General features: G+C 40.3%; 1 protein-coding gene across 1 annotated transcript in view; it reads left to right on the top strand.

The window, feature by feature from the left end:
- The window catches only part of MLH1 (mutL homolog 1), a 2,895,606-nt gene that overhangs the window by 327,628 nt on the left and 2,555,678 nt on the right, over positions 1–12,300 (top strand). The window contains exon 4 of the mRNA XM_044064896.1: positions 2,294–2,367. Within this exon, the coding sequence (XP_043920831.1) occupies positions 2,294–2,367 (74 nt within the window). The remainder of the gene's footprint in view (positions 1–2,293; positions 2,368–12,300) is intronic.

Raw genomic sequence — 12,300 nt, 5'->3', positions numbered from 1 at the left:
CTCATTTCCTTGAATTCAAGAAAAGTATCTGATGGTCCACCCCTGGGACCCAGGTCAGCTTTGTCAATAATATAAAATTTGAAGTTATGCATTTCATTTTTTGTTATATGTTTCCATAGGGCATTTTTTCATCTTTTTTCCTTATACTATACAAATGTTTGTTAATCCTTTCTCTAAGGTTCCTAATAGTTTTCCCTGTGCAGAATCTGGGACATACCTGACACTTTGCTAAATACATGACACCTTTGTTATCACAAGAATACTTGTGCCTAAGTTTTACTTCTACATCAGGTGTGATTACAGTGCTTTTACTTTCATCAGTGTGTTTACATTGTCCACACCTGTCACATTTTACACCACCCTCTCCCTTGGATTGTTCTATTGGTCTTTCTATGTACATTTTGATGCACAAGTCTTTTTTATAGACTATGTTTGGTCTCGTTCCTATAATTCTTAGTTGTTCCTGATCTAGGCTGAAGATATTCCAGTGCCCCTGAATGACCTTTTTAAACTTTTCAAAATGGAAATTGTGTGGTAATATCAGTGCTTTGTTGTACCCCAAAGTTTCAGCTACTCCCATAAGTCCATTGTCATCCTTTTTGGAGGTTGTATTTGTTGTACCTAGTAATGGCTTAAAAATCCCTTCCTTCCTTTTGATTTTAACTTCATTTTCAATTCTATTGACAAAATATGTTGGATATCCTCTGTCACCTAACATTTCCTTTAACTTGATGCACTCTCTGTCAAATAAATAATCACAGCTCACCATCTGGGCTAGTCTTACATATTGCCGTCAAACTAATGACTTTTTTGGTGTGCTGGGTGCCAACTATCGAAATGTAAAAGGCCCATTGAACAATCCAAAAGAGAGGTAACACAGTGATGAAAGTAAAAGCATTGTAATCACACCTGATGTAGAAGTAAAATTTAGGCACGAGTATTCTTGTGGTACCAAAGGTGTTGTGTATTTAGCAAAGTGTCAGGTATGTCCCATCTTCTACATAGGGAAAACTATTAGGAGCCTTAGAGAAAGGATTTAACAACATTTGTATAGTATAAGGAACAAGGATGAAAAAATGCCCTATGGAAACATATAAAAGAAAATGAAACATAACTTCAAATTTTGTATTATTGACAAAGTTGGCCTGGGTCCCAGGGGTGGACCATCAGATACTTTTCTTGAATTCAAGGAAATGAGATGGCAGCTTAGATGCCAGGCAGATTTATAGGTAGACCTGTAATGGTAATTGGAAAGGAATGCATATAGACAAATGAAATTATAGTCACCTAATCAGCTTGAATGTGAAGAAAGAACATAAATAAATGATTGGGTCTGATCGATTTTAGTTTTTTTTTTTTTTTATGCTAGCACCATTCAGGTTTATTATAGACATAAAGCTATTAATGTTTAAAATCTATCGTAATACTATTGCCCATTTTATGGTCAATGATGATGATAGAGAATGCCTTAAGGTTAGAATGCGATGTCTACTGTGGAAGCTGTATAAATTATAAGACAACTTTAAGTTGGAACATCATGTGTACATTGAGATTGTTTATTAAGAATACCTTAACTAGGTAAAGATGATATGTTTATAATAGTGAAAGTAGAATGGAGTTTGCCACAATCAGCTTGCATATATGTTTGTTTTTGATGGTTAAAACGTCAATATAGAATGTTTTTACTGTTTTGCAATTTATATTTGATCACATTTTTGACTGCAAGTCACATAGTCATATTTTTGTTTTGAAACCGTTTTATGTGTTAACCAAGGATTTACACTGATGCCGAGTGGAGCTTTCTTTCTGCAAGGAGCGCTAATGTTGCAACCCCCCCCCCCTTAGATTATTGCTGAGGTGTCATTGAGCTGCCATGTAAACCACCCAACTCAAACTATATTGAAATGATCTTGTAATTCTAATGACTCCTTGACATTGTCTCATCACTAGGTCATCTGTCATTGGACATAACTGGTTTCATTTATATTTTCTTTGCGGTAATGATCATTAGATGTGTCCTGTATAGAAATATCCTTTGAACACATTGTCTGAAAGCATTAATGCTATTATCATGCTGCGCCCATTTGCTAGCTTATGTAAACTAAGGCTCATCTGCCTCATTTTCAACATTGGCCGTGATTCGGTCAATACAAGATGTGTTTTGAACAGTGGTCCTTCGTGGCTGGCTTAATATTTTTACTTTGTTAGCTTTTACATTGAAGAACTGGAGAATGGGGGTTTATAAAAATGGTTATTACTTTTTTAAGTAAAGTGTTTATATTCTGTTTTCTAGGCACTAGCCAGCATAAGTCATGTAGCCCATGTTACCATAACAACCAGAACAGCTGATGGCAAGTGTGCATACAGGTAGGTACTGTGGGTATGTGAATGTTCTGTGTTACAAATATGTAGTGTTTTTCCTTTTTGCCCAAGTGCGAGGAAGTGTATTATTTTTCATTATCTCTATATTCTTCACACTTGAAGCAATTTAAATGGTTTTCTTTAGGTGCTTCCCTACATTTTACTTAAGGAGGTGTTATGCTTTTTGATGATTTTTTTTTCAGCTTTTAAAGAAGAGAAACCATAGCTGTTTGCTAGTCCTACTGGTCCTGATAGCCTGGGGAGCAATTTTTGCTATGAACAGTTTGTGAAATTCCTATTCGGTGCTACTGAATAGTGCTGTTATAGCCCCCCCTCTTCTGTATTACTTTGCTGGAACAAAGGGTTGCCTTTCCGACTAATACATTTTTGTGCTGCAGATTCTAATTTGCTGGTACCAAGAATGTTACCATCATGATTAGATCATTTTGCTTTGTGAACTCCTGATCTGATGTTTTATCATTCTTCCTCGGCCTTTGGGTTTCAGATCCGACTCAGCCGCTTTCCAAAAGCTTAGGCTCCAAAGCTTCACGTCCTCCCCTACCCATAATGTTTCACTTCCCCCCCTGGTTACCTCAGATGTCGTTTGCCGCTCTTTAGAGAAGCATCATGGTCCATTGTCTCGAACTCCAGTAAAGGGTTATTTTTGGGGCTTTAACCATAAGCTAGTGAATTTCATTTCTTTAAATTCTGATCAAATATGTTTTGTTTAGCTTAAGTTGTTAGGCCCTTTAAGTAACAATTATTAAGTTTAATTGGGACTGATTAGTGTTAATAGGAAAGCCTTTGGTTTGTATTATATAAGATGCAACTGCATACTTATTTTATTCAATGGTCTGAAGAAGTGGGAGTTATTGCCATGAAAGCGCTTACCTAATAAAAGACAGATTTTTATTCAGTTTATTGTCTGAAGCTCGAAGTGACTACAAATCTGCATTGTCTATGATCCTTGGATGTTTGTGTGCTTCACTCTTTCTTTAATTTACCCTGCCATCTCTCAAAAAAAAAAAAAAACAGTCTCTAGTTTAGTGCTTTTTGTATGCTGTCCATTCTTGGCGGGAACTTCTGTTTTTTTTTTCCCTTTTTTCTTCTTTCCCTTCTAAGTTTTTGTGTGCCTGAAAAACTGTTAGGTTTCAAAAAGTGCACTTCCTGTGGGCACGAGTCCCTTATCTCATGCCCACAGTGAGTGCGTATATTGTTTCACTCCTGTCCACCTTGATGCCTCCTGTACTATCTGTGAGGGGCTCTATCAACAGGCATTGGCCAACAGAAGGAACAAACTAATTCTGAAGGGCCTTCTGCCCCCATCCGCCCTGTTGACAGGTTCTTCATTATCATCTGGAGGGGCTCAACTCCCTTTCAAGAAGCACCTTGAAGATATAGAGTGCAGAAAACATTCCCTGGGGAAGTCTGCTTCATCATCTCCAGCCAAGGCTCCCAAAGCATCGGATCCCAGAGTTTCGGATCCAAAAAAGTTCAGACAATTCTCTCCTCAGCCCTGAGCCCCTCTGTCTTCAGAGCTCCCTACTCCTTCCACAGGTTCACCTCGCATAGAGAGGTCCCCGAAGATTGTGTCCAGGCCACCTTCCAGAACAGCCTTTCTGTGGCAGAAGTGGACAGACTGATGAGGCATTTCTTTCAGATGCAGATCATGATGGGGGTCTTAACAGCCCCATCCCCTACTGGGACTGTGGGAAGACAGTTACTTGTTAAATCGCTAGCTCCTTCTCTGATCCATAAAACATACAAACACTCCTTTTCTTCTCAAGATAAAACAACTCTGACCCAACAACTTGATGTCACTGATTAAATTTCAAAATAATAAAGTGAAGCAGTAAATAAATTCACTCGTTTTATTCACACTCCTACTGCCTCAGTGTTTCCACCTTCAAGGAATAACAAAACCTTATAAAACACATACATTTTTATACAACAATCAATTAACCAGAACACACCCAATAATTAAACCATGTTTGTTCCTTAAAGCAAACATTTCCAATTCACTTCATTGTTTAAACCATTGGGCATCAAGGTCTTAAAATATAAATACTCTCTTTATATAACAATTTCTGTTTTAATACATTCACATTACCTCCTATATTTTTCACAATTTCTAAAACTGTGCCTTCTAACAGAGTCACATCACCATTATGTACCTTATTAAAATGAGAAGCAACTACCTTGTCTTCTTTCCTATTTTTTATATCCCTCATGTGCTCCATGAATCTGATGCGAAATTCACGTTTAGTCTCCCCTATATAGTAAAAAGGACATGGACATCTTAATGCATAAACTACTCCCTTACTTCTACATGAGTAAGTACCATTAGGTACAAACTTCACCCCATTTATATTATCGAAAGTATTTCTAATATGTGTACGCACATTACACCTCCTACAGCACAAGGTTCCCTTATTTAAGAATATCCTTGGAACATTCATTTTTGGCATACAAAATCTACCATGTACTACCATGTCTCTTATATTTCTCCCCCTTTCATACGAAAACAGAGGTTTATTAGTCAATACATTAGCCAAAGATCTATCTTCTAATAAATATTTCCAATAGTATTCTATCATAACCCTTAGTTCATTACTCTTAATGTTGTACACAGATACATAGTATATTGCATTGTTATCCATTCCATTTTTTTCAGGGCTCACATTACGGGGTTTACCTATCCTACCCAATCTAGGTACTTCCCCGTAATTCTCCAATTCACCCCGAAAACTATTCAAAGCCTGTCTCATAATTTCTGGATCATAACCCCTCGGTAAAAACATCTGGGTCGTATGGTCCATCTCATTTCTCAACTGTCTCTTATCACTACATAGTCTAGAAACACGTACTAACTCTCCATATGGTAAAGCTTTTAGAACATGCGGTGGATGGCAACTTGTAGCATGTAAATATTGGTTGCCATCATCAAATTTCCTATGGATGTTAGAAATAATCACACCCCCTTCCTTTCCTTCCAATATAAGGTCCAAATATATTACTTTATTACCTCTTTGCAATCCATCAAATTAAAGACCAAAGGGATTTTTATGCATATCTAATATAAACTTATCCACTTCATCCTTCACACACAAATATCAAATCATCTATAAAACGAAAATAAAAATTAACATACTTTTTCATAAAATTCAAATTAAATAAAAACTTTTTTTCAAAAAAGGACATAAAAAGATTTACATACATAGGGGCAAATGCTGCCCCCATTGCAGTACCTTGTTTCTGTCTATACAAAATGTCATTAAAATAAAAATAATTATTTTTTAAACAAAAATCTACCAAATTTCTCACAAAGCTAGAAAAGGGGGTGTCTCCCATATGAAAGGAAATGGCTGCCAACCCATCCTCATGCTTAATAGATGTATACAAACTTTTAACATCAATTGCCAACCAATAATTTTCCGGTTTCCAGACTATGGGGGATATCTTCCTTAAAAATTCAACACTATTCCTAATGTAGACCGGGGATTTAAGTACAAATGGTAATAATATTTCATGGATCACTAAACCAATGTTATGTAAAAAATATTTATAAGCAGAGATAATAGGTCTACCAGGTGGTTTAACCATACTTTTATGCATCTTCGGTAGACATAAAAAAATAGCTACCTCACTGTTTTGGTTAAATAACTTCTCTCTAACCTCTTTCTCAGTGAAATAGCCCAACCTTACACTTCTGTCTAACATCTTCTCAAACTCAACTACTGCCTGTTCATATTTATGTCGCTCACATTCTTCATATACGTCAACATTGTTCAGATGTTCCATACACATTTCATAATATTGTATTATATTCATGATAACTATTTTATTCCCCTTATCTGAGGGTTTAATTACTATATCATTCCTATTTCCCAGAATTTTTAATGCCTGCCATTCTTTCAAAGTTAGATTATATGATATTTCATTTTTTCTTATTAATACATTTTCGCAAATATTCCCTCCCCCATATTCTATCATAGAACCAAACTGTATGACATGTTGGTTAACAAAAGGAGGTATAAATTTACTAAAAGATGATATATTTGACACATTAATTTTACAATAGGCATTAGGAAACATATCTTCCCTATCATTTGCACACAATACCCCTTCATCCTCATTACTGGAAAAAAAACTTTCATCAGATACAGAATAACCCAACGGAACATTTCTTTTACCAAAATCTTTAGAAAAATAATATTTTAAATGTAATTTTCTCAAAAATTTGAACATTTCCTGCTTCACTACATGACGTCTAGGCAATACAGTCGGAACAAATTTCAATCCTAAATTCAATACAGATACTTGTTCCAATGTTATATCACAGTTAGACAAGTTAATTACTAAACCCGGTTCAGTACATACCTTATCGTCTGAACCTCTTAAAATATTGTCCATTTCTATATTGCTGTTGTTGTCCCTGTGGATAGTCCATTCTATAACCTCTTTTCTGGTTATCCGTGGCTGTCCCGTAACTCCTGTTACGTTTTTGTCCCTGACGAAACTGCTGTGGATGCTGTAATGATTCCTCCTGGTTCCGAAAAATCCGCGCATGTTCACCCGGTTGTTGTGGTAAAGGTAACTTGGGAAACTCTTCACCTCCTTCTGACTCTAAACAGTTCTCCTCACCGGAAGAAACAAAGGAAGAAGACGCTGTTCTTTTAAACCTAACTTGCTGACGTTTGCGGTTACCAGTTTTACGATTGGCTGTACTTGAAAAAGCCAACCCTGTTTCGTATTCATTAATATCCCTTATCAACTTTGACTTTTTTTGTTCTATAAGTTCAGTCTCAAGTGAAAGTAGCTTTTTGTTAGCTCTTTCCAAAAAATTATTAACATGTTGTACATTCATAGAACTACTAATTGTCTGTGATAAAGTCGCTACTTCTTGCTTCAATTTTTTCTGTTTCAGCTGGTCTCTCTCTAGTAGAATATGCAACCATTCTACTACACACCTATGTGAAGCCTTCAACCAACGTTCTTTAAATTGCTTCTCAATGGGACAGTTCAGATCGAAGGGAGTACTTGGATTTTTCACAAATCTAAGTCCCCTGGGAGTAATATCCAATTCTATATATCTTTGTAACCCCAGAATATTAAAGAAAGTTCTTGTTTCCTTCTCAAGCAGTTTCTCATATTTGTCACACAGTTCTCTCATCTCAGATGGTATCACATTGAGCATCTGCCCCACCGAATTAAAGGGGTCTGATACTCTTTTAGCTCTTTCTCTCACAAATACCTCATATATAGGACTCGTATGCTTGCGGTTATCAGCGGTTGCTCCCATTGCTGGTGCTGAATTATTCAAATAATGTTCCATAGTCCTCTGGGAGCCTGTTTGTATATTCAAACCACTGTTCGCCCCAAACAAAAAAAACGGTTCCTCACGGAATGCACGAGGTAAGTCCACATTAGGGTCAGACGCCATCACTCCACCATAAAAAATACAAACACTCCTCTTCTTCTCAAGATAAAACAACTCTGACCCAACAACTTGATGTCACTGATTAAATTTCAAAATAATAAAGTGAAGCAGTAAATAAATTCACTGGGGAAGTCTGCTTCATCATCTTATGATGAGCCTCCAGCCAAGGCTCCCAAAGCATCGGATCCCAGAGTTTCGGATCAGAGTAAGTTCAGACAATTCTCTCCTCAGCCCTGAGCTCCTCTGTCTTCAGAGCTCCCTACTCCTTCCACAGGTTCACCTCGCATAGCGAGGTCCCCGAAGATTGTGTCCAGGCCACCTTCCAGAACAGCCTTCCTGTGGCAGAAGTGGATAGACTGATGAGGCATTTCTTTCAGATGCAGATCATGATGGGGGTCTTAACAGCCCCATCCCCTACTGGGACTGTGGGAAGACGGTCACTTGTTAAATCGCTAGCTCCTTCTCTGATCCAAACTGCTGTTTGGGAACTCTTGGATCAGAATGCCCAGAGAATCAAAGTGTTAGAGCCGACAGTGAATCTCACTTCGACCTTGGCACCTACCCTGACTCGCTCGGTTCCAACAGTCTCAGAGCAGAGCGTCTGTCTGAGCCAAAGCCTAGATATCGGCTCCAAGGGGTTGACTTAGACTCTGAAGTTTTCAGAGCCGTCGCCTCCCCTTGGAGCATCTGCAGTCATCAGCTTGGCTCCGGCTTCCCTCTTGGAGTGGAGGGCTGAGCATGTTCGGGGGTCATCTGTCACGGCAGTTTTGGCTTCTCCGGCCCATTCTGCTTTCAAGGTGGTGGAGACGGTCCTCTCCATGCCTAGGAGATTCTTGGCTCCCACCCTTTTGGATCCATGTCTCTCTCTTTCTCTTTTGGAGACTGTGTCTGAGACCTCATCACTGCCCCCCTGGGACAGCCAATCCGGCAAAGCCTACAAACACTTCCAATTTTGGAACCTCAGAGCTCTTCTGACATCTCCCCAGAAGACCCCACTGAGGAGATTCCTGGAAGGGAAGGTGGAAGAGGAGGCATCTCGATTCCCCAGAGGAATCGCTCACTGAAGGTACAGATTTTGAGGAAGGAGAAGAGGCCCCAGATCGCCACCTGAGGATGTCTGTTTTGGAGACATCTTGGAAATCCTGTGCCTAAGAGGTGGATGGTCTTCCCAAAACCTGACCTAGGAGGAATCCTTGTTCTTGGAAGCTTTCGGGTCCAGCCCGTCGGCATCTTGGGTGCCCCCCCCCCCCACACACACACACACACACTGATGCTCTTATTGATCTGGTGTCAAACAGAGCTTGAAAGGATCCAGACACTGTAGAGCTGATATCTAAGCATGATGACAAAATCCTCAGTGTTCCCCCTGACCGACCCCATTGGACCAGGGGAATCCCAGTAGATGCCATGGTAGTTGTAGCAGACACTAAGAAGGAGCTAACCCAGGAAAGCTCCTCGGCCCATTTCCTGAACAGGGAGTCTATGGTGATGGACACATTCGGATGTAGATTATGCCTAGTCTACCTTTACGAGCCTTAAACTACCTTTCCCATTTTACCAGACTTCAGAGGAATTTAATCAAAGAGCACTCTAGCTCGGTCCCAGAGTCCATGTCTGATGAGGACAGGAAATTCTTCTCCTTCAGATTGGACACACTGTAATCAATATCAAATGCGTTCATGAGGTTAATCTCCCATGTGGTATGTGGCACTTCTAGTGCTGCCATATCTGGCATTGACATTAGACATGATGCCTGGATAATGCTGTGTGACTTCACGGAATCCTTCAAGGCATGCTTCATCAATGCTCCGTTTGATGGATCATCTTTGTTTGGGCCCACTGTTAGACACTCTCCCATAGAGAGAAAGACTGAAAGACACTACCATAAGGATCCGTTTGTATACCCTCCAGCCCCCCCCCAGAGATCCTTTTCCAGAATCGAGGGGGGGGGTGCTGTGGTTCAAAAAAATCTGAGTCCTTTTCAGGTGTCTCAGGGAGAATATTCCCTCAAAGGCAGAGTGGGAAACAGTTACAATGGTAGATGCCTCCTACGCAGCAGAGGGGTCCACAAAATCAAGGTTCATGGGATTCCTTCTTGGACAGACCCTTTCAGCACTCCTGAGGGTTACCCAACTGTCCTTCTCTGGAGTCGGCTAGCTATCAAAAATGTTGGGGGCAAAGGATAATATCTAGAGGATACTTAATTCCCTTTTCAAAATCCCCCAAGCCAGAGACGTCTCTCCTAGATGTTCCACCAAAGCCAATCACAGAAAGGCAGCGGAGTTGGAAATCTCAAAGCTGACATAGAAAAGAATTATCCAGAAGGTCCTGCCAGATCAGTTCTTATTAGCCATTTACTCAAGATTCTTTTTAGTACCAAAAAAGACAGGGGACCTCAGGCCCATCTTGGATCTGACATCCCTGAACAAGTCGGTAAAAAGTACAAAGTTCAGGATGGTCATGATCCAGTCCATTTTACCTCCTTTAAAAATGGACGACTGGATGTGCTCAGTGGATCTGAAGGATGCGTACTACCATATCAAGATGGACAGGCACTCCAGAAGGTACCTATGCTTGAGCCTGGGAGCCAGTCATGATCAGTTCAGAGCTCTTCCCTTTGGTTTCACCACAGCTCCCAAGGTGTTCACCAAATGCATGGCGCTAGCCGCAGCTCATATAAGACTGCAAGGATTCTGTGTTTTTCCATACTTGGATGACTGGCTCCTAACTGCCCCAACTAAGCATTTACTCACCCAAGCCAGGGACTACCTGTTACAGCTAGCTTCTACCTTGAGCATAACAATCAACTTAGAAAAATCCCAGCTTCAACCAATTCAGTGCATAAATTTCATAGGGGCTCATTCGGATTGTTCAAGTCCTTGGCCTTCCTTATTCAGGATAGGATTTCAAACCTAAAACTACATGTTAGATAGATTTTGGCAACCCCAGCTCCACCAGCCAAACTAGTACTCAGGGCTCTAGGTTCCATGACGGCCACCATTACTCTGTTACTCACAGCACGCCTGCATATGAGAATTCTATAATTGACCTTAGCAGTCCAGTGATTACTACTTCATCTACCCCTCAGCTATCCAGTCAAGCTATCTTGAGTGTGCAAGGATTCTCTCCTCTGGTGACTTTAGTCCCCTGAGGTTCTTCAAAGACGTCCCTTTGTTCTTCCTTCCCTAAAAGCCAAGTTGACCATGGATGCCTTCCACGTAGGGTGGGGGGGGGATGCATTTCCTGGGACGGACAGTCCAAGGCACATGGATGTTACAGGAGATCAACGTGACGTCAATGTTTTTTGAGATGAGAGCACTTCACAGCTTCCTTTCTCCAGAGATGATTGCAGTACAAACGGACAATATGTTGGTAGTTTGGTACAGTAACAAACATGGGGAAACCATATCCATACCCCCTGTGCTGAGAAGTAATGAAAATGTGGCAGTGGATGATTTCTACCAAACGTTTTCCTATTGCAAAGCACATTCCAGGGCAGCACAGCTTTCTCGTGGACAGACTCAGCAGAGTTCTATTGATGCCTCACGAGTGGTCTCTGAACCTGTCAGTGGCGAACATGATCTTCCTTAAATGGGGTCAACTGTGATGCGATCTCTTCTCCTCTCCCCACAACAACATGGGCAGCAGGTTCTTCGCCTTGATTTCCCCTTGGGAACAGTCACCCAGGAATGCTCTGTACCATGCTTGGCCTCCTAGCTTGCTTTATGCCTTTCCCCATCTCCCCTTAATCCTCAAGTTTTTTCAGAAAGCCTCCAGGTTGAAGAGCAAAATGATCCTCATTGTCCCTTTTTGGCCTCAGCAAATCTGGTTCACTTTTCTTTGGTCTTATCTAGTTTGCTCTCTGTGGACAGTCAAACTTTTTCTGGATGTACTATGCCATTTATCAGGGCAAATTTACCCTGATCTCCCAGGTCTGAAACAAACTGCATGTTTTTTCCAGTTCCAATGACTGCTATATCTGGCAGGCTTTCATCCCCAGTCCATAATACTCTGATCTCCTCTCTCAAATCTTCCACGAGAAGAATTTACAAGAGCAAATGGAAAAGATTTTCTATTGGGGCTAAACAGCAAAATTTAGCTATCCCTTTACTGCTCCTGTTCCAGATTTCCTAGCTGATATTGGCCAATCATTCCCCTGTAAAAGCACAGTTGGCAGCCATTTCGAATTTTCATTTAGGAGAAAATGCATCATCTTTGGGACTTTCATTCTTTGCTCTCTTGGCAAAGATCCAACACCTCCTTGGGATCCAACTATGATTTTGCAGGCCCTGGTTCTTTCTCCCTTTGAACCTTCAGCCAAAAGTAGACTTAACATTTTTATCATGGAAGACTTTCTCTGGTGGCTATCACTTCTGCAAGATGAGTGTCTGAATTGCAAGCCCTGTCCTCTAAATATCCTTACTTAATTTTTCGTGACAGAGTGACTTTACATACTAATCTTTTCTTCTCACAGGTGTGACTAAGAACAATATAAACCA

Source organism: Protopterus annectens, chromosome 3.part0 (genome assembly GCF_019279795.1).
Source record: "Protopterus annectens isolate FY-2018-M chromosome 3.part0, PAN1.0, whole genome shotgun sequence".
Lineage (NCBI taxonomy): Eukaryota > Metazoa > Chordata > Ceratodontiformes > Protopteridae > Protopterus > Protopterus annectens.
Note: the sequence above shows the minus strand (reverse complement) of the source record. Positions and strands in the feature narration are given on the sequence as shown.